This window comes from Pantherophis guttatus, chromosome 2 (genome assembly GCF_059756535.1).
Source record: "Pantherophis guttatus breed Tessera chromosome 2, ASM5975653v1, whole genome shotgun sequence".
Lineage (NCBI taxonomy): Eukaryota > Metazoa > Chordata > Lepidosauria > Squamata > Colubridae > Pantherophis > Pantherophis guttatus.
Genome location: NC_142064.1, coordinates 136,561,490 through 136,589,404, shown reverse-complemented (window position 1 = coordinate 136,589,404; position 27,915 = coordinate 136,561,490). Strand labels below are relative to the sequence as shown.

The following is a 27,915-nucleotide window of genomic DNA, read 5'->3' as shown; positions in this document are numbered from 1 at the left end:
CATCAGGGGTGAAATCCAGCAGATTCTGACAGGTTCTGGAGAACTGATAATGGAAATTTTGAGAACCGGCAAATACCACCTCTGGCTGGCCCGAGTGAGGTGGGAATGGGGATTTTGAAATATCCTTCACCCAGGAGTGGGGAGGGAATGGGGATTTTGCAGTATCCTTCCCCTGGAGTGAGGTGGGAATGGAGACTTTTTTTTTTTTTTAATTTGATTTATATGCCGCCCTTCTCCGGACTTTGCAGTATCCTTCCCCTGCCACGCCCACCAAGCCACACCACACCCACCAACCCACGCACACAGAACCGGTAGTAAAAAAAATTTGGATTTCACCACTGGGCTACATGGGCATTTTCCTGCAAAGGCAGACCTGTCCAGAACAATAGATGGGCATAGCCGACACTGCGAAGGTGTCGTGGAGGCAACGTATTTAAGAGAGGTGGGATATATGCATGCGTACATCGTTATCTGGCAGGTGCGATGACATCTATGAGATTCGTTGCGCGTTATCAATATAGGTGCGTGCGTGCGAACCAGTGGAGAAACTTGTGCGGCGATGGGAGGTGGGCGTGAGGCTGGAGAAGAGGTTGTCTTCCGTGGGTCCTTCCTCCTTTTCTCCTCCACCCCCTATCGGCGCTCTCCAATCCACCGCAGCCCGCCCTTTATTAAAGTGGCGGGAACGGGCGGCGAGGAACTCTTGTCGTCGACTTTGGGCTTTGCCTCCAGTCTGATTGCTGCTGCTGCGCGAGAGAGGGACGCCAAACTCTTCGCCCGGGAGCCAGAAGCTGCGGAAAGAGCCTCTTCTCTGCCCGTCTCCGGCAGAGCAGCTCTCGCCGCCGACACGGAGACGGCCCGCTGAGGCTGCTAGCGCGCTTGCCCTCCTTTCTTCATCAGGTGGCCGGGTAGGATTTTGAGGGCAATGGAAAAAACTCGCGATTTGGGGCGAGAGCAACAGAGTTGGGGAAGCGGAGGGATTATGTGAAAGTTTCGTCTAACTTTATCGGAGGGTGGTGGTATTCTTTTCATTGCGGGCAGTCTTGCCCGGCTGGCACTCTTCCTGTCTTTCCGATCTCTCGGGGGCTTTTGAGAAGAGTTCCACGGGGGTATTTTGTTCATTATACTGTCACATCATCCATCACCGATACTAATGAAAAGTGAAGGACAGGGGAAGGGTGGGGGGAAAGGGAGGCGGTTTTGAATAGACTAAAGAAAGCACTTCTTCACACACCATAAATAACCTAGGGGATTTTATTACCGCGGCCGCTAATTTGGATGGTTTATTTTATTTTATTTTATTTTATTTTATTTTATTTTATTTTATTTTATTTTATTTTATTTTATTATTTTATTATTTTATTTTATTTTATTTTATTTTATTTTATTTTATTATTTATTTATTTATTTCGTCAAGCATGCATTTTATTTATTTATTTATTTATTTATTTATTTATTTATTTATTTATTTATTTATTTATTTATTTATTATATTTCTATACCGCCTTTCTCCCGTAGGACTCAAGGCGGTGTACAGTCAAGAAAAATATAGACACACAAACATCATAAAATTGCTCATTAAATTTTATGACAGATACAAGTGTAAACATAATTATAAATACATGAAAAGGATACAAATAAAAGAAAACATTAGGACAGGGACCGTAGGCATGCTGGTGCACTTATTAATTATTATCTTATTAATTATTATTTTATTTATTATGCACATAATTAATTACGCGCATAATTATGCACCAGGGATTGGATTAAATTCATGAAAATTCAATATTACCTGTGGGTCTGGGGCTAAATATCAACTGCAAGGGAATAAAGGCGGGAGGGGAGTACAGTTATGTCACTGTCTCTTGCCTAGTTAATTGTAAACTTAACTTTGGGGGCATCTGATCGGCCACTAAGAGAAAATGCCCCCAATTCAGTATGTTCTTATGTCTTTAATGACTAAAAGTATAGAAGTATGCTGATTTGCAATTAAGGGCAGCATTTATAGATGCTGGACTGTAGTTCCCAACAGTGTAATGGATATCTAAACAGAAGAATAACAAATAGAGTAGAGAATGTATCTGATGCAGAGAGTTCTTATGCACCTCAGCAGAAGAGAGTCATAGGGTTATGATATGGTAACATCATTTAACTATTTGAATAGCTATAATGCATAAGACATCGCAGGATTGAAATATAGAAAAACAGACTTTGCTGAATATGTGGAGAAATTGCTTAACAATATAAGTAAAAACTGCCTCCAAAGGTGGTAGTTTATCCTTTGCTTGAAAGTGCTGAAGCAATGTCAGAATGGTAATCTGTTAAGGGTTTAATCATTTTCCCCTTGTCCTGGGACTGTACCAAATGAACTGAAAAAACTATCCCAGATCTAAAATGTTACGATTTTTCATGTAATGCCCAATAATGGCATGCCTGGTCTGATACTTCAGGCCAGATTAAGTTTGGTAGCAATTGTCCCTCTGCTTGATAGCACAAGAGACAAACATTTAGACAGACTAGCAGTGAGCACTGATGTGCTTGCCCCTTCCTGGCCAGTCCCTTTCTGACCCCATTTAAGATTTAGTCATGCTGTGTCCACAAAAAGAGATACACAAGGTATTAAGACAGACATTTTACACCATTTTGTAAGGATTCTGAGTACGCAACCCACAGAAGTCTGTAAGAAGGCCTGGCATCTTGAGAACTGGCATGTGTATGACACAAGTGTTTACATGTATGTTTTGATTGCCTTCATACTTGTGGAGTAGAACAGAGGAAAGACAGTAGGTACTAAGATGAGGCAAACTCCATCCTAAGATACTGAAGGATGCTTCACCTCTGAAGACTTTGAACACACTGACCACATCTAGGTTTTTCACATAAAGCAAGAGTAATACAGAAAAAATAAATAAAAAGTTAATAAGACCAAAAGCCCCAAATAATCTATTTCATTGCTAATCTGATCCTGCTGGCTACTTGGATTTCTCATCTGAAGAAACTATTTGATAGGTGGGAATAAGGACTGGTGACGGCTCAAAGATTGCTACATATATTTAAGCTATTTAAGCTATGCATGAATGGTGGTGGATGGCTGATTAGGTTTTGAGTAAATGTATGACGGAGATGCAGTTAAATGTTGCATTGCAAATATGAACAAGCAAAAGCTTAGGTGTGGGAAAGTAGATGAATGAAAAATCTAATAGCACATTTACCTTGTAGGTCAGCTAGTCTAACCTCCCGCCCACCCAAGCAGGAGACCGTACACCATTTCTGACAAATGGCAGTCCAATCTCTTGTTTCATATGGCATTATAATCTTAATATAAGCAAATGTGTGTCTGTCTAAATGTATTATTCACAGAATTACAGAACTGAAATTAAAATACAGGTGTTTTTTAAAAAAAATAAATATAAGAGAACTTCATGGGCTTTGCTATTATATTATTTGTATGCATGCTGTACAAATCACACAGATATAAAGTTTATGTGCATGTTAAGAAAAGTCACGCACATATTATTTTAAATTAGAATTGGAAGTTATAAATGTGATCCTTAACTTATTCACCCAGCCTACGAGCTTCTCTTTTGTTAGAATTGAAAAGTACTTATTATTCATATGTAAAACATATGAAAGGGCTTAAAACCTCTAAGACATTTAAATGCAATTTGAAAACTGAAGATTTAATGAAAACATCCAAGACACACTTTAAAATAAGTTTAAAAAGCTAACTATGGAGTTAAAAGCGTTCTAAAACACAACTTTACAGTGAACAGAAAAATGTATGTACAAGAAGTTAAAAGGCCCAAAAGAAAGACAGATTCTTCTCTGCAGAATGCATCAGATGAACCTGAAGTATGCATTCATAGAATCCATACATTCTTTATAGGAAAGTTGGGAATACTCTGTGTGAAAACTTTGGTTTGTATTTATTCCCTGCTCTCCTAACACTTATAATGCAAACCTAATAGCTAGTTAGGAGCCCCCACCAAACATATAACTCGTTTGAATGTATTTAATGTATGCATTTATTAAAACAGAAAAAAACACTGAAATATATCTAAATCATAAGGATATCTAGATTATATTCAAGATATATTATTAAAGACACATCTATATCTGAATGAACATAACATCAGTATATCAAAAGCAATGAAAAAGGGTTTGTTTCCATGAATATAAAATAGCAGTAATCTTGATTATAAATCTAGAGTATAAAGTTTATAAGGATTAAAATTGCACTGAAGATCACGCCATTAGTTTAAAATATTGCATAGCTGAATATAAAATTTAATTAGTGTAAGTTAAAATTTCAGGGTAATAAAAGTGTGCATGAAAGAAGTAAGGGTAAAAAAGGTTAAGCTAAGAATATTATGATTAAAGAGGAATGAACCATAGTAGGAGACCTGATTATCAGTCTTGAGCAATTCAGTTACTTTATTATTTATTACAAATACAATAGGAATTCTATCATTGTACAATAAACTGAAATACAGAAAGATTGTAGACATGTAAGTAGTTAGCTGCTTTAAAGCCCATGGAACAGAATTGCAGCCTAAGCGAATAGTTCTTCACTTAAAGCTTGAAAGTCATTGAGTGATCCCATCAACTGTGTTGTAAGTTTTGCTGATTGGGAAAGAATTAACTCTTTATAAGAGATTGCTTGTATCACCTTTCCATATGTCCCCAGTGTTGGAGATCATTATGACAATCTTTATATATAAGATATAAATGCCCATCATCAGACAGGACAAAGAAAGAGGACTTTCATACAGGAGGCTGCACAAAATCTGAAAATTTAAAATGTTATATACCATAAACGGTAGGATTTTTTAAAAAAATTATAGCACACAGTATTAATATCAACTGTGATTTGACTGGGACAAGCTAAGTGATGTATGCCAATAACGAAGAAGGTGAACTAAAGGTAGAATTCCAAACATTCTATGCCACAAAACTTACTTTTTAGCTCTCTCAATTATAATACAAGCAGCCACTTACTAGAGTCGAGAGTACTTACTGCAAGAGGATGGAAAAATGATTGAGAACATGAGGATGAAGAGGGCTATTATTATTATTTAAAAACTTAAAACGGTCCTCACAAGAGGTAGCTATCATCAGCTAGTACCATAGACTGGAGTAGCAGAAAATTATGAAGCAGGAGGAAGCCAAGCCAAGATCACAGATTTTTCCCCCCTCTCCAATAAAACCCTCACCTAACTCTTCTTTGGACAATGGCTCAATTCCTCCAAATGAAAGCCCTATAATGAAGTCATTTCATGACTGTCATTAGGGCTTCACTGTATGCTTATAGCTTTGCTGGTTGAATTGGAGTAAACCTATCCTAAGAATTTGCCATGTTGACAACAAATAACACTCCCTTAAACAGGAACTGGACTATGTTGAGAGATATGGAGACTGAGGATATAAACGGCTTTCCAACTCCAGGCTTAACAATTGGAAATGAATTCTTAAGTTTGTTAAGGTTAACAGAGATATGATAACCCAGTAGTTTCAATTGGAGGAAGGAATCATGTATTCTTCAACCCTCTGCAACCACCCCGAGCATCGTTTTTGCTGGCAGAGGCTTGCAGGAGTCTGTTGCAGCCGAAAACGGAATCCAGACAGACCGCACGTGCCCCCCCCCGAGCTCCATTTTTTCTGGCAGAGGGCTGCAGGAGGCCATCATGGCTGGAAACGGAACCTCAATGAGTGACGTGGAGCTGGCCAAGCCCACCCTGCCCACGTCCCCCTGCCGCAGCCCCTCGAGGTCAAACAACCCTGATGCAGCCCTCAATGAAATCGAGTTTGACACCCTGTGTTAGATAGCCCTCCATTTTAGGATACTTGTACTATTTAACACTAAACAAATATAGATGGGCCCTTTCTAGAGTCCATCTTGATACTCTCCCATCAGCCTTACTAGAGGGAAGATTTCGCGGGACCCTTTATTCACAGAGACTTTGCCCCCATGGTTCTAAGGAGGTGGATATTCTTGCCCATGTTCTTATGTGGTGCCTCTTCTATAGTACCTCAAGACGTGCGTTGACTGCACTAATCATTTCCAAATAACAAGGGCCATGCAGATAAAGTTTATGCTCATTATCTTTTAAGGGACACTAACCATACGCTTAACATACCAAGTTGCCAAAATATTTTACCAAGTTGCACAACTGCGCAAAAAAATTAAAATTAGACATGCTGTTTTATTGTCCCATATTTTTTCCCCTTCCCTAACAACTAATTGTTGTATTAAACTGTTCCTTTTTTACTGCAGTTTTTATTTTTAATCAGTACTAAATTGTAAAGACTGGTCAAAGACTGTAATAAAGGTATTTGATTTGAAGGAGAGGAGATAACTGGAAGACAAAAACTAAAGAGTTAAATCAAGACAAGAAAAATAAAACACCAAAAATCTGGAGTTGTTGTGCAAGTCAACCAATTAAAGCTAAACAAGTTTCTGTAGAAAACTTGTTCATGAAAACTGAATACAAAAATGGAAAACCACCAGAAAAGTCTCTTATTCAGGGGGGAAAAATGCAAATACAAGGACAATCAAGAGAAGCAGACATTGCAAAACAAATAGAATACAGAGTTGTAGGGACAGGTAAGGTAAGCCTCATCCAATTAGACACAGGCAGTAAATGTAGACTAATAAACATAATACACGTTGATTCCATTGAATCTTCCTCTTTTGATAGCTATTCAATAAGTACACACTCGGTGAAATTTATAAAAACAACTGAAATTAATTAACATTGGAAATACAAAAAAACTGAGATTCCATATACATCACAAGTGGAGGATATTGAACATAATAACCCAGCTAGGGATATTGAAAGAACACAGCTGGTGAAAAGTCTAATTAATGCAGAAGTAAATCTCCCAATAACTTGTGTTATCAAAAGAAAGAGCTCTGGCAAAGCAATATACAGTAAACACAGTTAATGATCATGAAGGAAATGGACATAATTCTAGAACAACCAATGATTCACAGAGCACCACAAAATCCATTGTCAGCTCAGATGGATAAGGCAATGAAGACAAATAGTGTAGGAGTTTACAAGTTACTGCAGAAGTGCACAATACAAAGCAACCAGAAATAGAATCGAACTTGAGATTGTTTAAGGAAGCGTAGGATGCAACATACAAGTTTACACCAAATATCTTGGGTTAAAAATAATTATGTTAACAAAGTTATTTAATTTTAAATTTTAAGCGTAATAAGAGTATATGAAATGGCTAGAGGATGATTCAAACACTTCAAAAGCAAGCAAACAAAAAACAACAACGAAGGGACCAGAGACTAACAGATATGTCATATTTCAATACAATACCAGGAGTCTTTGCAGGAGAATAAGGCAAAATAATTCATACGTTCCAAATCCAAAATACGATTAATCAACAGTTTACAAAAAAACTAACATGATGACTTCTATAATTAAATGTGCATCCTGGAACATTATTGGGTAAATGCATAGACAGGATTTTTTTTTTTCATTTTCTACAAGATTACTGGTATATGATTTTTTTCTTAAGAAATTTAGCTGATAGGAAATAGTCTGGTAGTATTATCTAGCTACACGTGTTTTTATAAATAGGCCAAGAAGGGTCAAAAAAAAAAGAGGCGTGCTAAAGGGGGTTTAATGAGCTTAATTTTATTATATCATGATGTGAGAAGAAATGAATCCTGGAAATTATTATAAAGATGAAACTCAAATGCTAAGGCTGAAATCTAAAGGGAGAATGTTAATATGTATTAGTATTTATATGCTACACAGATAACCGGTAAATTGGGATAGCTTGGGTCATTGATATGTTACGTGAACCTAGAAGTGTAGATTTAATTATTTATGGGGATTTTAATGCTATAATCAGCCCAAGTTTGAAAATACTGAACTTTTTTGAAATAGAGGCAATTTTTTTTCTGGGTCATGTGTCATGCAATATGATCCAGAATAAACTCAGAGTAGAACTACTTATTATATAAAGAGAGAATCTTTAGATGAATCTAACTCTCAATTCATGGCAAATAGATGGGGAAGAAATGGAGGTAGGGACAGATTTTATTTTCCTGGGCTCCAAGATCATCGCAGATGGGGACTACAGCCAAGAAATTAAAAGGCATTTGCTCCTGGGGAGGAAAGCTATGGTAAATCTAGTCAGCATACTAAAAAGCAGACACATCACCCTGCCAACATAAGTGCGTATAGTCAAGGGTATGGTTTTCCCAGTTGCAATGTATGGCTGTGAAAGTTGGACTATAAGGAAGGCTGAGCGCCAAAAATTGAGGCCTTTGAACTATGGTGCTGGAGAAGACTCCTGCGAGTCCCTTGGATTGCAAGATGATCAAACTGGTCAGTCCTAGATGAGATCAACCCTGACTGCTCTTTAGAAGGCCAGATCCTGAAGATGAAACTCAGATCCTTTGGCCACCTAATGAGAAGAAAGGACTCACTGGAGAAGAGCCTAATACTGGGAATGATTGAGAGCAAAAGAAGAAGGGGACGGCAGAGAATGAGGTGCCTGGATGGAGTCACTGATGCAGTTGGCGTGAGTTTAAATGGACTCCGGGGAATGGTAGAGGATACGAAGGCCTGGAGGAACGTTGTCCATGGGGTCGTGACGGATCGGACATGACTTCGCAACTAACAACAATAACTGATTAAAAATGAAGAGTAGAACTAAAACGACCAAAATAAAATCAAATCCTGAATTTAGAAGAAAGCAAAAACATTTATTGTTAATCTGCTGCATATATAGAAGTACTAAAAGATAGTCTGCTTTTTAAAAAATATTTGTGTTCACCAATGTACATTTAATGAACACGTTCACCAAATAGAGAATGGAAAAGTACATGTTCTTAATACTTCGAATTTCCTTTCCTATTTTCAGAAAGTAAATGACTAAGTTCTATTCTGTACTTGAAATCTCATGAGAGGGATGAATTAATTAATTTCCTAAAAAATGAAAACAATAGCTTCATTTTATACCGTCACAAAAGATAGAATGGTTGATATTTCTTTGCACCTGACAGTTTTCTTTTCTGTGCTGACTTTTTTTTTCTCCACTATCTATTTCTGAATTCCCCTGCACCCCTTAATTATTATTTTTTTCTCCCTTTCCAAGCTTTTTCTCCCTGAGGGGAAAAAACCCCCACAATGAAGTGTTCCCTTGTTCTGACAGTGCTGCTGTCCTTACTAGTGGCAAAGTTATGTCGTGGTTACTGTATTGAGTCTCTGGAGCAACAGATGCCCAGTGGAGTCCAAACAAAGGTGAGGTAAACTGAAATGTTATTGAATATATGGTGTGGTAGTTTTCGAGAGAACAACAACAGCAACAAATTCCTGTGCTCCATCTGCTTTAAATCTGCATATAAAATTGTACTGGTATATGTAGGGAGGATGTCTCAGAGAGACTATAGAATGAAACTTGTCTGCAGATGGAGAAAGACATACCGTATGACCACTATTGGAACTGGAATTTCTGTTGCTAAGCAAGGCAGTTGTTAAGTGAATTGAGCCCAATTTTACAACTATTTTTGCTACGGTTGTTAAGCAAATCACTACAGGACAGCGGTGGGTTGCCCCCGGTTCGCACCGGTTCTATAGAACCAGTAGTAAAACCGGCGGGAGGCTCCGCCCACCGACCCCGACTTCATCAAAACGCTTCTGCGCATGCGCAGAAGAGCGTGCACACTTGCTTTGCTCGTGCGCACATGCGGCCCCCACTGCGAACTGGTAGTAAAGGTAAGTAGAACCCACCCCTGCTACAGGAGTTAAGTGAATTACATAGTTGTTAAGCAAAGGCCACTCCCCACCCCCCAATCGATTTTGCTTGTGGGAATCTGGCTGGGAAGGCCGCAAATGGTGATGCTGCAGCCATCATAAATACATGCTGGTTGCCAATTGCCTGGATTTTGATCACATGGCCATAGGTGTGTGTGTAAGTCCGAGGACCAGTCATCAGTCATGTGTTCAAAATTCAGATGCTAGGCAACTGGCATGTATTTATGATGGTTGGTGTGTTCCAAGATCACATGATCCTCTTTTGCGACCTTCTGACAAGCAAAGTCAAGGGGGAAGCCAGATTCGTGTTACAGTAACCGTGTTACTGACTTAACAACTGCAGCGATTCACTTAACATTTGTGGCAAGAAAGGTCATAAAATGGGGCAAAACTCACTTAACAATAGAAGTGAGTTGCTATTGTCTCACTTAGCAATAGAAATTTTGGGCTCAATTGTGGTCGTAAGTAGAGGACTGCCTGTACACTGCAGAAAGTTCAGAGTGGACTGCACCGCCAGATTTTGCAGGATGGGAAGAGGAACATTTTTTTAAAAAAATCCCCTTGCTAAAATAAATATCAAGACATCCTAGAAAAAGAAGCCCCAATCTGCTTAATGAGCTATCTCTGTAGAGTGTTAAAGTGACATACAGGAGAAGCATTCCAAGGATGTTTGGAGAAAGTAGAGGGACTCAAGGGATCCCCTTATTAAATTGCTGAGGATTACCAGAGTCCTGTATTTAAAAACTACAGTAGTTAAAATATAGCTATGAACTGAGGAAGAGCTGAGAGAAGGCAAATGTAGATATTCCATTACTTTTTAAATGCTGTTTGGGAATAGATTTCTCTGAACAGACATATAAAGTGAGGCAAGGAATTATTGTGTTAATAGTATTAAAGGAGTAGAGATGAAATGTGAGTAAAATGATCCTTAACTTCAAGGTTCTTAACTTGAAATTATTTGTTTTAATTTCTCCCAGTGCTATTTCCTACAGTTTTAAGTCCCATTGATCCAAAGATTTTCCTCAAGACTTCCTTCTCAACATCTTGAACAAACATCTAACAATTGGGGGGGGGGGGGGGATGCCAAAATCAGCCCCAAACTAATAATTTGAGACTGGGGGCGGGGATTTAGTGAGGTAGCTGGATAATGTAATCTTGGAGAACTAAAACTGCCACAAATAGGGTGCTTTATAGAGCATTGCTAAGATTTTCTGTACATATAAAATCATTACGTTGAAACTAGACTTATTAAAGGGGAATTTAAAGTTTTAAACTACTTTTCCTCTCTTGTTCCTGAGCTATTAACAAATTGGCAATTGCTTAATCTTGTCAATCCATTTTCTTTTTAAAAAAAAATATTTAAACAAATAAATCCTGAGACTAACGAGAAATATCAAAAGCATGTCCAAACTTTACAGTACCTGTTGTCCCAGAATCGATCTTGGGAAAGTAGAAACAGTTTTGTTTTTAATTAACTTCTTCACATCTAGGTTCAAAGGTAGGAAAATAACTAGGCCATTTCCAGATCATGCTGCAATGGTTGTAAGTGTGAAAAATGGTCGTAAGTCATCTTTTTCAGTGCCATTGTAACTTCAAACAGTCACTAAACAGACTGTTGAAAGTCAAGGATTACCTATACTACCTTCTACAACATTCACAGACCACGCTTAAGGCCTGCCATGCATTTATATTGAATTCAGTACTTCCTGACAGAATAAGCTAAAACAATTTTCTCTGTTCCAAATCTGCAAAAGAAACTGTCATCTTGTAGGTGAGCCAGAATCTAATCTGATACAAAAGGGACATTCATTCATAGGTATCAAAAGAGGAGTAGAGGATGAGCTACAATTTCCCCCATCCTCCCATTTCTGTTAAAAAAAAGGGGGCTTTATGCAGTGTAAATTGCTTTTGGGGGCAAGGCCTGCAAGGAGACTTAAGTAGCTTCTTTTGTCGAATCCCTTCTGAATTAGATCCGTTGAGGATAAAAAGCTTTGAGAAATCCAATTCTGTCCTCAGCCGTCATAATCTCTTCTTGTTACTTCTGTGCAGTCCAAAATAGGACTAAAATTACCATAGCTTTACCGCTCTTAACAAAGCAATTCCTTATTTTTGGATGTTCTTGAAATTTGGACACACTTTACTCTGTCCCCTCCCTCAAATTGCTTTACTCAGCCACCCCCAAATTAAAGTAGCAGTTCTCTCTCTTTTCTTCTTCTAGGCTGATTAACATATTGTATAAGGAGAGGTAATTGGCAGCTTTTTAAGTAAAAATCTGCTCTTACCTGGAATTAGAATGGAATTGGCATCGGAAGGGAGAGATTTCATTAGGGTTTGGAGATGTTACTTGTTTAGCTAGCATTGTCAATATATTGGTAGCTACTTCTCATAAAGGACAGTCAAAGATAGATGAAGAATCTTAATACTCACATGAAGATTTCGAGGTCTGGAGTTTGAGAAGGGGGTTTAGCTGTGGGAATTGGTGTTCTATTCTCAGAATATTAGGTGGGGAAAATAACTGAGGAGCCAAAATTCATGGAAGCTGTGGCCACTGGAAAGGGAATCTCCTGCTAGAAATAAAAGAGAGAAATCCTTCAATACATTTCCTATTAAGCCAGGGATAAAATGGTCAGTTGCAGAATTTTGCATTCTCTCTAGGTTGACTAATTGACCGGTGATCAATCCACTTAGAAATTTTAAAAAAATGGCTGTGGAAGCCTGGGTTTTGGTCTTCCTCTAAGAGAGATAAAGGGTAGTTTCCTGGTTGCGCTGAGACTGACAAAGTCATCGGGACCCATAGGACCCACATTGGACCATTTCAGGTTACCCTTTCCATTTATGTCAACATATTGTCCCTCACTTGCACAGAGCATCTGGAAGTGGGATAGAGAAAAACTTTCAGAGCTGTGGGTAGACAATAAGATACAGGAAGTAAGTGAAGTCCTCTGGAAATGTCTAGCAGACCGTCTTTATCCTGGGGTAAGGAGATGGTGATGGTTTATCCTGAGTGGTTAGATCTTCAATTCATAATACTTGTGTGGAATTTGATTTTTGTAGCACCTGCTGTCAATTCTACTAGGGAGACCAGACCGGACCAGGAAATCATCTCCACAGGAAGGCTAAAAACTACTTTTACTGAAATTGGCTATAATAACAGAATATTACAGGTCTGATTGTGCTGTACCTTCTCCTCCTTATTGTTCAGTGAATTAGGGAGGCTTCTACCTGAACTGCTTCTAAATGTTAACTCTTTGTCCTAGACTTGGAAAAAAAATGCTTCAGCACTTTTTGTCTAGGTAATGGCTCCTGCATATCCTCATCATGGTTAGTCTCCTGACTCACTTCACCTGTTGATGAATCTCATAGCTTTTCTTTCTACTTATCATTCTGAAATGTTTTCCCCATAGTTCAACGCATGGTTCTCCAGGTGGTGAGATAACAGTAAGCTCTTTAGAAGAACAATAGCAGGGATTTATCTCTATGGGGATTCTGGCTGTTTTATCATCTTCTAATTCAAGACTTTCTCCAAAATGGGTGCCTTCAAAGTGTGTTGCACTAAATATCTTTCATCCCAAACCTTTTATTGGTGGTGATGAATTAGAAATTTCAACAAGTCTGAAGGCGTTCCAAGTGCAGGAAAGCCATGTTTCTTTGGGGATTCGAACTATGCAAGCAAAAAGCAATTTATCATCTGGTATCCAAAATCCATAGTGGGTAGTATTATTTTGAGGATCAATCAAAGCGAGACACAAAAAATGTGTGGAACGTATACAAGATGTGACAAAACATAGGGAATGGGGTGGAAACAAAACTCTTGTTATAAAGTTCAAGATCAAATCAATAAATCTTGATGGGAGGTATATCATTTTATACCTTTTCTCCAGGGATAAAAAATAGTGTACGCAGAAATTTTGAATGCTGGAAAAATTTGGGAGATAGACTGGAGAGAAACCTATTTATTTAAGAAATTTATATGGCCGCTAAACTCATTCTCAGTGACTCTGGGTGACTTATAAGGATAAAAGCCCAATACAAAAACAATAAAAAATACCCTTCTCCCAACAATCAAATGAGCCATTTGATGGGCTCCATCTCACTCTGGGGTCCCCAGCAGTGGTGGTATTCAGCTGGTTCATACCGGTTCGGGTGAACCGGTAGCAGAGATCGCAGGTGGGCCCGTCCACCTGCCCACCCGCCCTGGCACTATGCTGTCCTGTTTAGCCACGTTTTCGAGGCCTGGTGCATGTGTGGAAGGTGCACTTGCAAGCAAAGCGCATATGTGGAAGGCGTGCGCACGGGACAAAAATCTGTGAAACCCACCTCTGGTCCCCAGGCCTGTTGGCAAAACCAGGTCCTTTAGGGTCTTTGAAAGAATGTTGAAGTGGAGGTCAATTTATCTCTGTGGGGATGATGTTCCACAGGGAGGGAGCCACCATGGAGAAGGCTGTTCTTTTTGATCCTGCTAGAATGCTAGATGGCCCTCCTTAGGAGAAGGGACTCCTAATATTCCTTGCTTCCAAGACCAGGTGGGTTGGGTAGATGTAACTGGGAAAAGATAGTTTTTCAAATAATCTGGTCCTAAGTCACATAGGGCTTTCAAGTTGACAATCAGCAACTTGAATTGAAGGCAAGAATCCGGTAATTTCCTGGAATGAGGATGGGGTTGTTTGTTTAGCAACTACATATTCCATTAATTTTACTGAACAAACGAAGCAAGATATCATTTAATTTTTTTTGGCTTTGCCCTTCATTGGACTGAGCTTCAAATAATTAATCTAGAGTTGCTGAGGTTGCAGTAGGCATTTTCAGCTATTATTTTGCTACCTGTGCGTTACAGATTATGAGGAATTATGCTTTGAAAATACTTATTGAAAAAATATGTACTTGCATAAGAGATTAGGGTCAAGATGGGAATAGAATGTTGACGACAGGGGAAATATTAGCTTATAAATTGCTATATCAACTTTGATTGATGTCATGTTGTTTTTTCATTTCAACAGAAGAACCCAGAACTCTATAAACTGCCACTATCCTTGCTCCGGCGATTGTATGGTGGTCAAGGGATATCTTATGAGGCACTGCTCAGACTGTCAGGCAAAGAAGAAATCAGTAAGTAATCACTAAGAAAACAGCCCCAAAGCAATTCAAGAATGTTTGATAAGTTGAAAGGTTTTCATCTATGTTTTAAGCATGTAATATTCAGCAACAAGATAGCCTGTGCATGTTTTTGAATGGAATATGAGTATTCCCTTCACACTCTCAGATTAAATGAGGGAGAGATTTTCAGTGAAACCCAAAAAACGTACAGCTAGGCATACAACAAGTCATAGTAGAAACAGGTTACAATGGTATGAATTTTCTCCGAAATGGGAGAATTCCCCAATGGGTTTGTGAACATTTCTAACGCTACAAAAATGCAATGTGTACAACTATGTAATAATGTTTTTCCTCTGGTCTTAAAATCTTTATGATATTGTCAATATTTTAATCCCTCACATTTACAGCTTCAATATATTCATGCTGAAATCATAGACTGACCTACATATTAAATGTGTAGAAAAGGAATTCTTGTTATTTCTAAAGACTTAGTGCCCATCATATTAGTACTTTGACAAACAAATCTCATTACATTTAAGAGTTTAATAAGCTTATTCCCTGCAACTTTAAATATAACTTTATGTAATGTGTATATAATAGTACAGGTAATCCTTGAATTACAGCCATTTGTTTAGTGACCATTCAAAGTTACAACAGCATTGAAAAAAGTTGCTTATGACCGGTCTTCACACTTACGACCGTTGCAGTATCCCCATGGTCACGTGATCAACATTCAGGTGCTTAGCAACTAGGATATATTTATAACAGTTGCAGTGTCCCAGGATCAGCTGATCACCTTTTGTAGCTTCCCAGCTGGCTTTCAACAAGCAAAATCAATGGGGGAAGTCAGATTCGCTTAATGACCGCATGACTTACTTAAACAACTGCAGAGATTAGTTTAACAACTGTGGCAACAAAGTTTGTAAAATGGGGCAAAACTCAATAACTGCCTTGCCTAGTAACGGAAATTTCAGGCTCAATTATGGTAGTCAGGTCGAAGACTGCCTGAACATGTTAGCCTAGAAAGGGAAGGGTTAAAAAGGGAACAAGTTTTCAGCTGTAGGTCATGTACTCCAAGGACTGGCTTTACTTTCTGTCTTCAATAAGCTAAAATTGGTTTGATGTCAGAAAAATTTTGTCAACTCGATCTGTTCAAAAGTAGTAAGTGAAATAAGAAAATGGAAACAGAGAAGTGGAGAGTTTTAGAATGGGAACAGAGATTGGGAAGAAAACAAAAATGTTGGAGAATGTGGAGAAAGGAACAGGAGAGAGGGAGGGAGGGGGGAGGGAGGGAGGGAGGGAGGGAGGGAGGGAGAGAGAGAGAGAGAGAGAGAGAGAGAGAGAGAGAGAGAGAGAGAGAGATATTCTATGTTTCAGTGTGTAAGGCATATGGTTGTGGTGCATTTGAGCCTTCTGCTTTATATTTTTTTCCAGATCCCCAAACCCTTGCCTCTTCCCAGAAACGTAAGTTGATCAATTGCTCTCTGCAATAAGCACTGCTTTCTTTATTATTGTTTCTGATTGAATAAACTTTAGTAGTACAGGTCCATCACTGGAAAGAAGGATATAATGGAAGGATAACTTTTCACAATGTTGTTCGGCTTTTCCAGGCTTTCTATGTTTTAAATCATCCTTTAGGTTTTTCTTTTACTTCTTAATCTTTAATCTTCCTCTTTAGTTTTTAGTCTTTAATCTTTCTCCATAAATCCAATTGCTGCTTTTTTAACCTTTGGAGATTGTTTTTTGGAACTTTTAACTCAGGTTAAATCTCTAAGATAACAGTCGGAAGTTTTCTCACCCAGTTTCACTGCTCTGTCCACACACCGCTCCAGCACAAGATCTTAGTGTCCCGGTTGTCCCAGCTTGTGACTGATCAAAAATGGCCATCGTCCTTGCTGCTGTTTGGGAGAGCTTTCTTCGGATCAACGAGGAAATTGCGATTTCCTCGTGATCGACGAAGCGCCTCTCCTTTCTTCACCACCCTTCCAGGGCGGCTTAACCCTGTAGGGTCTCCCAGCAAGCAGTTGCCAACTGCATTTCATGGAGCCCAGGAGAGCTCCGCTATTTTCCAGCTGTTCTCACACAACATCCACCTGAAGCAAACAGGTAGATTAAATGATTGAAATAATCCACATTCAGTTCCAGTTATTCAATTGATTGAATTACCACAGAAGGTAAGATAGGATAGTGACAAGCCATGAGCCAAAAATGGTTCAGATGGTGTCTCTGAGCGACACTTATATTCATCCTCAATACTTTGCAATGAAATAAATATTCTGGTTTGTTAATCAACAGCCCATTTTAGAAACATATTTAATATAGGTAGAAGTGGACTGTTATATACAAACATGCGTTTATTACCATTGTGCCATATTCAGAATTATCTCTGAAATTCAAAATGTAGTAAATAAGCCTACCAGATGATTTACAAGCGCTACATTAACTCAAGACTGTTGCTTTTTTCCCGGTTGGTTGAAAACTGCTTTGTCCAATAAACTTAATATTTCCATAGGAGACATGCATGATTTCTTTGTTGGACTGATGGGCAAAAGGACCATAGAGCCTGGTAAGTATATTTGTGAACTGAGGATGCATATGATTCCTTAAGGGTCCTTTGTGAGTAGAACAGAATAGAATTCTTTATTGGCCAAATGTGATTGGACACCCAAATGTCCAAAGTGAAAAAGCGAAAAGTGAGGCACAAGCAATCCAAGCATAGCTTCTACCTGCTCATCCAAGCTGTGTCTTTGTGGAGGTGGTTGCTGATAAGCAGAGGAGGGGCTGTGGTCTTCATTTATGGACAGGAAGCTGGATTAGACAGGCTTTGGGTCTAATCTAGTGACGAAGCCTGTCTTGTATTTCAAATTAAATTCAGGATATCAGAAGAAAATCCACCTATGATGGTGATTTAAATAATGAAATAGAAATGCTGCTGAGTCATATAATTCAAAAGAGGCATAAGAAAGTAAACAGTACCCTAATACATTCTTCCAGAAAAGGGAGGAAGTCTTTGTCTCCAAATGCATATGTAGTCCTTCTAGCATTTACACACACACACACACACACATCTCTCTGTGTGTATTTTAAAGGCTGCCTGTATGAGGCATTCTATCCCTTTATGTTACTTTCATATTAACATTTTCATCTGCCCAAAATCTTCTAAGTGCAACTTACAACAACCAAAAGCATCTGCAGGAGAAAGAGACAAAAGCAATGAAAAGTGCATTGCAATATTGTGGTTCAAATTCTGTCTCTTATGCACAGTACTTGTGCGTGACATGCAATACAAACATAAAAAGATGAAGCCCGCATTGTTATATCATGATGCATATTTTTTTACCATTTTGGTGTCCTCCTGATTAGAAATGGCTATCTCTGTCAACCACCACAAGATTACTGTAATGGAAATTTGATATTCCTGTATCTTTTCTCGATTACATTTTATGCTGCACTATAAGAAGAAAAGCTTCTTCCAATTTTCCCTTCTTTCGTGACAATTTTTGGACATTAGAAAAGGACAAACCTGTATTCAGCAATTCGTCGTAGGTCTTCATTTTATTCATATCCATTGCGTTCGGGTAGATTTGTGCTTCCATAGTTGATATCCATCTTGGAATTTTATCGTAATGTTTCCTTCTTATTTCAGTCCAAATTTTTGCCAGTGCTCCTCTAATGTAGTGTCTCCTAAAGTGCTCATGCTGTCTGGGTTTTTCCTCCCATAGGAATGCGTGCCAACCTTTGGACAGATCGAATCCTTCTAGGGCTAATATTCGTTTGTCTTTGAGTGTCATCCAATCTTTGATCCAGGTTAGGGCTGTTGCAATATAATAGGTTTGCCAATCCGGTAGTCCCAGGCCGCCTCTTTCTTTGGTATCTTGTAGGTGTTTCAATTTGATCCTGGCTCTCTTCCCCTGCCATATATATTTGGATATCATTTTATCGAGGTCTTTAAAATATGTTTTCCCCGGATTTATCGGTATTGTTCTGAATAAATATAGTATTTTTGGTAAGATAGTCATTTTAATTGAAGCAATTTTGCCTAATAATGATAGTTTCAATTTACTCCATGCCTCTAAATCCTTCTGTATCTGTTTAGCCAATTTAATGTAGTTATCTTCTTTTAATGATGATACTTTATTGGTGAGCCAAATTCCTAAATATTTTATTTTGGTTGTTGTTTGTATTCCTAGTGCCTCTTCCAGCTCTTCCTCCTGGGGTTTTGTCAGATTTTTAGTTAGTAATTTAGTTTTTTGTCTATTAATTTTTAGACCTGCCACTTCGCCATATTGTTCTATCCTCCTTAATAAATTCAATCCTGATTGTTTCGGTTGCTCTAATATAAATACTACGTCATCCGCGAATGCTTGTAGTTTATATTCCTGATTTTTTGTTCTTAGTCCTTTTATTTCATTATCATTCCTAATTTCGTTCAACAGGGGTTCCAGTGCTAGTATATATAGTATAGGAGAGAGGGGACATCCTTGTCTCACTCCCTTGGATATTTTAAATTGGTCTGTTGTCTCTCCATTTATCCATATTCTTGCAATTTGGTCTGAATATATTGTTTTAATCATGTTAAGAAATTTCTCGCCAGTTCCCATTTTTTCTAGTTGCAATATTAAAAAATCCCAGTTAAGATTGTCGAAGGCTTTCTGTGCGTCGAGGAAGAGTAAGGCCATCTTTTCATCTGATTTTTGCTCATAATATTCCAGTATATTAATTATTGTTCTTGTATTGTTGTTGATTTGCCTATTTGGAATAAAACCATTTTGGTCTGGATGGATATAATTCACAATGATTCTCTTCATTCTCTGAGCCATAATCGATGTAAATAATTTATAGTCTGTGTTTAGAAGTGATATGGGTCTATAGTTTTTGGTTTGGGTTAGGTCTGTGTCTTCTTTAGGTATCAATGTAATGATTGTCTCTATCCATGATTTAGGAATTTTGGCTTCTAAAATTGCTTCATTCAGGACTTGTAATAGAATGTCATCAATTAGCTGGTATTCAATTTTGTAAAATTCCGCCGGGATGCCGTCTGGACCTGGTGTTTTATTGTTGTTCTGCTTCTTCTTCGCTTCAATTAATTCTGACATCGATATTGGTCTGTTCAAGATTTCTCTTTGAGTTTCCTTTATTTCTTGAATGTTGGTTTTATTTATATACTCTTTTACTTTTTCCAATTGGATTTCTTCCTGTGTATATAGTTCCTGATAGAAGTTTCTTACGATTTGCTTTTTTTCCTTATTCATATGCTGCAGTTGCCCTTGTTCGTCCTGTAGTTGGTGTATTAGTCTTTTTTCCTTTTCTTTCTTTAGTTTGTAGGCCAACCAACGTCCTGTTTTGTTTGCAAATTCAAATTGGTTTTGTTTTGCCATTTTGATTTTCCTGGCTATTTCTGTTGTTGTTATTAGGTTTATTTCATGTTTGATAAAGTTTATTTTTTCCTTGATCTCTATCCTATCGGGTCTGTTCTGTAGTTCTGCTTCCTGCTTTCCGAGCTCAGTCATTAAATTGTTTCTTGTTTGCTGTTTCTCTCTGTTTTTCTTCGCCTTGAATGAGATTGTTAGTCCTCTTATATATGCTTTTGTAGTGTCCCATAGGATTTGCAATGATGTATGTTCCCTTTTGTTTATTTGAAAGAATATCTCCATCTCTTTCTTTATCATCTCTATGTATTCTTTATCTTTGATGATCTCTCTATCCATCATCCATCTCCCTCTTTTTTGCTGGCCTTTCCAGATTATTGTTATAGGACTGTGGTCTGCCCATACGTTCGGTGTGATTTCAATTTCTTTTATGCTTTCTCTTAGTTCTGCCGTCATCCAGGCCATGTCTAGTCTGGACCAAGACTGATGGGGATTTGAATAATATGTATACTGTTTTTTGGTTTTATTCAATTCTCTCCAGGCATCTTTCAGTTGTAACTCTTGAGTCATATCCTTAAAAGTATCCGGTAGTGTCTTTTTCTTAGATTTGTTTTTTTTGTTGCTTTGGTAGTCATAGTCCATATCTACAATTGCGTTATAGTCCCCTATTATACATATGTGTTCGTAGTCTAATTCTTTAATTTTGTCGTGTAGTCTTTTGAAGTATTCTTTTTGGTTCCCGTTTGGAGCGTATATTGATACTAGTAGTATATTTCGGGCCTCTGTCTTAATGTTGACCATTAATATCCTACCATCTCCATCTGTATAAATTTGTTTTGCCTGAATATGGTTTTTAATGTATATTGCAATGCCTCTTTTTTTTTGGTCTGATAGTGAGGTAAATAATGATCCAAGTTTTCTGTTTTCTAATAATTGTTTGTGTTGTTTTTTAATATGTACTTCTTGTAAATTGATAATGTCTGTATCTAATTTTTGAAGTTTTTTAAAGGTGTGTGTTCTTTTGGTTGGTAGATTAAGGCCATTTATGTTAATTGAAATTAATTTCAACTCTTGTCCCATTTCCTTTAGTTTTTCTTTGTTAGTTTGAGTTTACTTGTGTTTCTTGTTACCATTTGTGTTTTCCCCCTAGCCCCTTCTCTTTCAATCTTCTCCCTTTCCCTAGATTCCTTTTCTTCCTTTCCTTTTTTTGTTTCCCCTGTGGGGTGTTCCTGATTTGTGTTATCTGAGTCACACCTAGTTTCTTGTTCTTCTTCTATTATAAAATGGGTGTCAAAGAATTCTTGTGCCTTCTCTATCGTGTCAATTTTATAAGGAAATATAAAAACAGCAGAGGAATTGAGACAACAGGGCACGGACATTGATTGGTGGACGTATTTACAGATAAAATCAAGATATAAAAGTGATATGAAAAAATTTGGAATCCAAAAAGAAAGAAATGAATTAGATAAAATTATAATGCAATCAGATGATAAATTAATAACTAAAATATACAATTATTTGCTTAAATACAATCTGGAAGAAGAAGTGGTGAAGGAAAATATGATTATTTGGGCTAAAAATTTTGGATATAATATTAATCTAGAAAAATGGGAAAAAATGTGGAAAATTAATACTAAACTGACAATGTCCGTGCCCTACAAGGAAAATACATATAAGATGTTTTACAGATGGCATCTCCCCCCTGCACGGCTGGCAAAGATGTTCCCCAACACCAATCAAAATTGCTGGAAATGTAAAACCCAGAAGGGGACTTACTACCACATGTGGTGGTCATGTCCAAAAGTTAAAAAATTTTGGAAAACAATTCAAAATCAGTTGGAAGAAATCACCACCCAAAAAGTACCCCTTAGGCCGGAAACATATTTATTAGGAATACTCACAAAAGATTATAAAAAAGAGACACAATACCTAATTATACACATCCTAACTGCTGCCAGAATAGCTTTTGCACAGATGTGGAAATTGGAAAATACGCCAACAGAGGAAAAAGTAATACAAAAAACAATGGAATGTGCGGAAATGGATAAACTGACCAAGGAAATTCAGGGAAAAGAAGACTCAGACTATTACTTAATTTGGCAAAAATGGTATAACTGGTTAGACAAAAAGGACACGAAGTAAGGAAATACCATCCAACTATATCTAAATACAGAAACAAAATGAAATATCGCTATATAAATACTGATATATGATGAAGTATAATATCTACAAATATCGTTATATAAGCACTGATATATGATGAAGGATAATATGTACAGATATATCGATATACAATTACCGAAGTAACTCCACTTCAAAGCTCAAGTCTCAGGACTTGATTTTATTGTATAGTTAGTTTATGTATAGTTTGTTTAAATGTTTTTGCTTGTCTGTGTATGTTGGATTATAATAAAAATTAAAAAAAAAAAAAAAAAAAAAAAAAAAAAAAAAAAAGAAAAGGACAAACCTAATTCTGTATTTTTTCCCCCTTCTGGTTCCTTCAGCTTTGAATTTTTCTTCTTGCTTTAACCTCTCTCTATGCTGAGCAATCAGGTAGTGAACTCTGCGCGTATCCTCTATCAGACATAGGAGAAACCGAACTGAACCAAATTCCATCAAACTGATGGGAGCTAAATACTTCGGCTGGAAACCAACTTTCCTTATACTTTAATTCTAGATAATTCCGTTGAACTCAGTAAAGAAACTTTCAATGGTTTGAATGATGTAAAATATTCGCCGAATGCAGAATGAGGTAAGGAAAAGGGGGGTCAAAACAAAAAACTTTTAAATGGGGTGAAAAACGAAATTCTTCCACAGTTTTCTCTTACATAAATTTTTTACTGTTTACAAGATTTTAAATATGCGAGCAACTTCACATATGGTAAAAGCACACACAAGCATTCACACAATTTCTTATATATATTTGTTTGTGTGATTTAGGTTGAAGCATATATAAACAGTGTGTGACTTTGATATTAGTGGTCTTCCATCATTTTTTTAGAGTAGGTTAGATGAACACTGCAGATGCAGCAAAACTGGTAAGTAACCTGCCAGTGAGCAAATGAGTAGTTGAGGTGCTTTGAATTCTCTAGAGCTGAAACAGGCAAATTTGTAAATAAAAATATTTGTAAAATGTAAAATACTTTTAATGGTTTCTGCCTAGAGTCAAATTACAAGTCTAATTCTGATATATCCTTCCAAATATCCATATGACCACAAGATAGCACCACATTTAAGCAGTTTTCTCTACGTCTTTGTTGCTGTCTAGATATTATCTAGATTATTGCCACCCAAATAGGGTTGGCTAAACTACTCAGCATTTACAAGATGTGTTTTTGGTGAAATTTGTATGCACGTTCTTCTGTCAAAGTCACTTTTGGCAGAAACACGGATTTATATCCAGAAATTGGGACTGTACCCAGTGCCATGTACTGTGTTCTTTATACTTCCGTGAGCAATGAGTAGTTCCAGGGGTAAGCTTTTCAGGCTCGATAAGAAAGCATTAGAGACTTATAAAGTCTTTGTAAAAGCCACTTAATTTTTTAAAAGGTAACAATAGGGAACAGAGGCAAGCATAGGAGAAAGCAATTTGGGTAACATACATTCTATATAATTTTTGATTGAGAGCTCCCCAGAGTTTGTTATAAGATGGGCAGCTATATAAATGTTTTAAATCAATAAGTAAAATTAAGTATAGGCTGCATTTTCTATCAGTTCCAACTCTTTCTTTCCACAAATCATTCTATTTTCTTCCCTGCTGAAATGTATATCATGTTCTACAAGCTGCATTTAATATGCACTGAAGTAAAAGGATTTTCTTGGCCCTTTGGGAAAACAGTTTCTAGCCGACTGTTAAAACGTTAGTTGATCATCATTATTAGTGATACTTAGTTACTATGTAACTAAAAACAGTCTTATCAATTCTCAGTGGTTTCAATTCTGAGATGTTAAATATTAGATCTGATGAATGTGGTTGGCTGTAACTCCTATTGATGTTTTTAGATGGTTGCTTAGATATTTCTCATTAGAACTTTAAACAAACATCAAATCTGCTTTGTCTGAGTCCCCAATACAATATATCCTTGGAAATTTAGCAGTGGCGCATCAATGATCATGAATTCATCTTGTGCTAAATTCTCTATGCTGATGTCAAGTTAACATTACACAGAATTGGGGGGCGGGGGCAGTGTTTTCCTTCAGATCCATCATATTAAAATACCTGTGATACATTTTTAAGAAAAAGGAAAAACAAATAATTTTGGAATCCATAGATGATTCAAAATGACCACACTTGCTGCTTTCCAATAATGGTCTCTATATATGTTTTAGGCTGGCATCTATAAAGTCAAATCCATAAATTGAACAAAATTTCCCCTATTCCCAAGTATTGTTTAAGTCAAATGAGGTTTTATTTTTAAATAACTTTTCAAAGCCAATCATTCCAGATAGTGCTTTGCTTGATTTATTTATCAAATTTCTCGTAATTTCATGTAGCTGTGCTCAGTCTGTATGTACATTCTGTTAAGCCATTGTGCGTTTTATTATTTTTTTTAAAGTTTTACCTCAGTGTGTAACTTCCTCCAATACAGCATGGTGCACAGCAGTACAATTTGAGCCCAGGCAGCCTGCCTCTTCCTGAAAACTTTGCAGGCAGCTCTCCAAGGTTATCTCACAATTGTTACCAAACTGCAGTATTGAAGAGTTATTAAATATATGTGAAATAATTATTCCCATCATTAATAAGCATTAGTCGATTAAATAAAATGACAATAAATATAGTTTTCCTCATGACATGTCCAGTTTTTGCTTTTGGCCTTAGTGTGACTCTCCAGGTATAATTAAACCGAGCAGGTTCTCTTATGCGTTAGTTCAACAAAATATAGTTTAAAAAACAGAAAAATAATCTAGAACACAACTATTGTGTTAGGTGAGTTCTGAGGAACTGTTTCGAGGCAGACACTGCTTGGTAGAAGTGAACGTAGATAGTTCTAAGGTAGACCTTAGGTAGAACATAGATAGTTCTGGATTTGGGACAAAATAAATTCTGGACAAGTGAGAGTTTGGCCAATGTGATGCACTTCACCTTCTTTCTCCTCAGCAGATTTCTATGGAGCATTTTGCCCCAGGATTCCTGCCATTCCTTCTTTCCAATGCATTCCCTTCCCTCCACTATCACCACTGCTGTTATGACCCAGGGCACTACCGTGTTTCCACAAAAATAAGACCCTGTCTTATATTTTTCTGAACCCTGAAATAAGCGCTTAGCCTTATTGCCATGTGTTTAAAAGCCCGATTGGGCTTATTATTGGGGGATGTCTTATTTTGGGGGAAACAGGGTATATGACACCAGCCTGCTCCCTGCTTCTCAGCATCTTCCTTTCCTTCCCTCAACCATTGATATTCTGGACATTTTCACCATTCCTGATTCCAAAACATTTTTGTTCAGATACAGTCCTCTCCCCTTTTCAATTTATGCATGGATCAACACAACTGTAATATGCATGTTTTAATTTGGGCACAGGCTACCTCAAAACAACTGTTTGATGCACAAAATGGCTCTTGCCATTTTTTTTTTAACTTGAATTTTTTTTTGAACATCCTAACCCTTAACTTTATATGCAGATGCAGCCTTGTTCTCTTTGGTCTGTTTTATTATGTCAAAAGAACCTTTGCATCTGTTTGAAGCCCTATCTACCTAATCTTTTATGACTTAAGTTTTTTTAACGGACAACTGCACTGTGTATTGCACTCAGCTTAGTAGTTTTTGCTTCATATTTTCTTGTACAGGTTTCATGCAAGAATGAGGACAAGCAAAAAGTCTGCAAGACTTCAAGAAACCAACACAAATTAGATTTCACCCACCAAAGCCACTTTCAGCCAAACCAGAAACTTTGATGTACCATGGAGCTTCTTCATCTTCTCCCAGCCTCCTCCCATATTCTTTTCCTTAATTATGCTCTTAATTCCAGCTTATAACTAATTGTAATGCTTTAGTGTTCACTGTTTAGATATTTTGACAACTATCTCTAGTCCTCATAGTGCTTGTCCTCCTGTATACATGTGACTTGAATCTTGAAGAATCTCTTCCATGTAAAACAATCCTTCTGCGCATTCTTTTGTGGCACAGAATAAGAACACCTCAGTCTTCTCTATTAACAGGGTTTTTACTTATGACCTGCCACTGTGTGTGTCTCATTCTTTGATATTTCAGATGCTGCTGTTAATATTGGAGAGGGGGACACTGTTTCGACAAAATCAATAAACCAACACATTTACAAAATGGCATAAGTTATTGGCACAATGTACATTTACATATCCAAATCTGTCTGCTGTTTAGGAGACCATGTTTTAGGATTGCATTACACTTTTGCATTGAAGGCCCTATAGCATTGCTTGTGCCATACGTGTCCCTCAGGTGCTTTTTCAAAAGGCAACTGGAATTTTTTGTTTTTCCTTGAAGACGTTTCGCTTCCCATCCAAGAAGTTTATTCACTGAAGTGAAACATCTTCAAGGAAAAATAGTGTAGTTGCGTCTTGTAAAAGTACCATGACCTGGATGACTAAGAATCTCCATAGACATTGTGCCATAGGTATATAAAACGCCACATTCATACATGGTCCAAAAGCATCCTACAACAATCTTAAGACATTTGGAAACTGCTGATTTGCAGAATAAAGACTAAATTAGATTAGATGGAATATTGGGCTGACATAGTATAAGGCGGGCAGATATGTCACAGATGGTCTGGACAACCCTCAAAGAGTCAATTTTCAAAATTTGAATTTTCTACATTGGAAACCGAAGTACAAGTTTACAAACATGTAAAACATTAAACCAAATAGTTGTAGATATAGGCCAACAGCAGTATCCTGTGCTAGTTGAACTTTCAATTCAACAAGGAAAATTCCATGCACAGGTTAGTAGAGTTGCCAAATCCAGCGGCTTTAGAAAGAAAGTAAAAGCCTAAACTTGGTAACTAAACAATAGTAGTCCCAAAGGTGCTTTTTCAAGAGGCAACTGGACTTTCTGGTTTTTCTTTGAAGATGTTTTGCTTCTCATCCAAGAAGCTTCTTCAGCTCACAATAGTAGCATACTTTCTATACTTTAAATAAGATCTATTTATCTTTTCTATTTAGCTATCTAAAGAAGTGAATGCATCTTACTGGACAAACCAAGATGTAGGTAACCACTTTCATAGCAAGAATCCAAAGAACTAGAAATCATTCGTTAATCCATGAGACTTTGTAAGGAAGTCTCTTTGCAAGGAATATGTTTAAGTTTGCCACTCCTTAGCATCATTTTTGAGCAGACTCCTGACCACCTGAAGAAAGCCATGTGGGGATATTAGAGAACATCTGTGTCAGTTTTTTTCAATCCACTTTTGGAACATGAAGTTTAAGGACAATGGGATTGAAGGCCTTTTGGAGACCATCTGCTATCATTCCCGTTTATAATTCTACCTAAATCTGAGGGGAAATCCTTTTGGATCCTGGGAGGGTTTTAAAAAGTGGAAATGGGGTATTTCATGAGAGGCAAACTTGATAATTAAATTATTTTCTCAAGTCCCCCCAAACTTCCTGAAACACTTGAAATTTATCAGAACAATCTTAAGAATGCGGAAGAATCCATGAGCAGCCTTTCCCTGGCTATATGTAACTGAGAAGCAGAA

At 37.4% G+C, this 27,915-nt stretch overlaps 1 protein-coding gene across 2 annotated transcripts; it reads left to right on the top strand.

Moving 5' to 3' along the window:
• The first annotated feature begins 650 nt into the window (after positions 1–650).
• TAC3 (tachykinin precursor 3) lies at positions 651–26,419 on the top strand. 2 transcript variants are annotated; one of them, XM_034412259.3, is made up of 7 exons: positions 651–905; positions 9,124–9,269; positions 14,780–14,888; positions 16,311–16,340; positions 17,389–17,442; positions 22,923–22,997; positions 26,033–26,419. In XM_034412259.3, the coding sequence occupies exons 2-6, from the start codon at positions 9,156–9,158 to the stop codon at positions 22,994–22,996; spliced, it is 381 nt and encodes a 126-aa protein (XP_034268150.2). In that variant the 5' UTR covers positions 651–905; positions 9,124–9,155; the 3' UTR covers position 22,997; positions 26,033–26,419. The 2 variants fall into 2 exon arrangements, with proteins under 2 accessions (XP_034268150.2, XP_087742948.1); XM_087886822.1 differs by lacking the exon at positions 22,923–22,997.
• Positions 26,420–27,915: the final 1,496 nt, after the last annotated feature.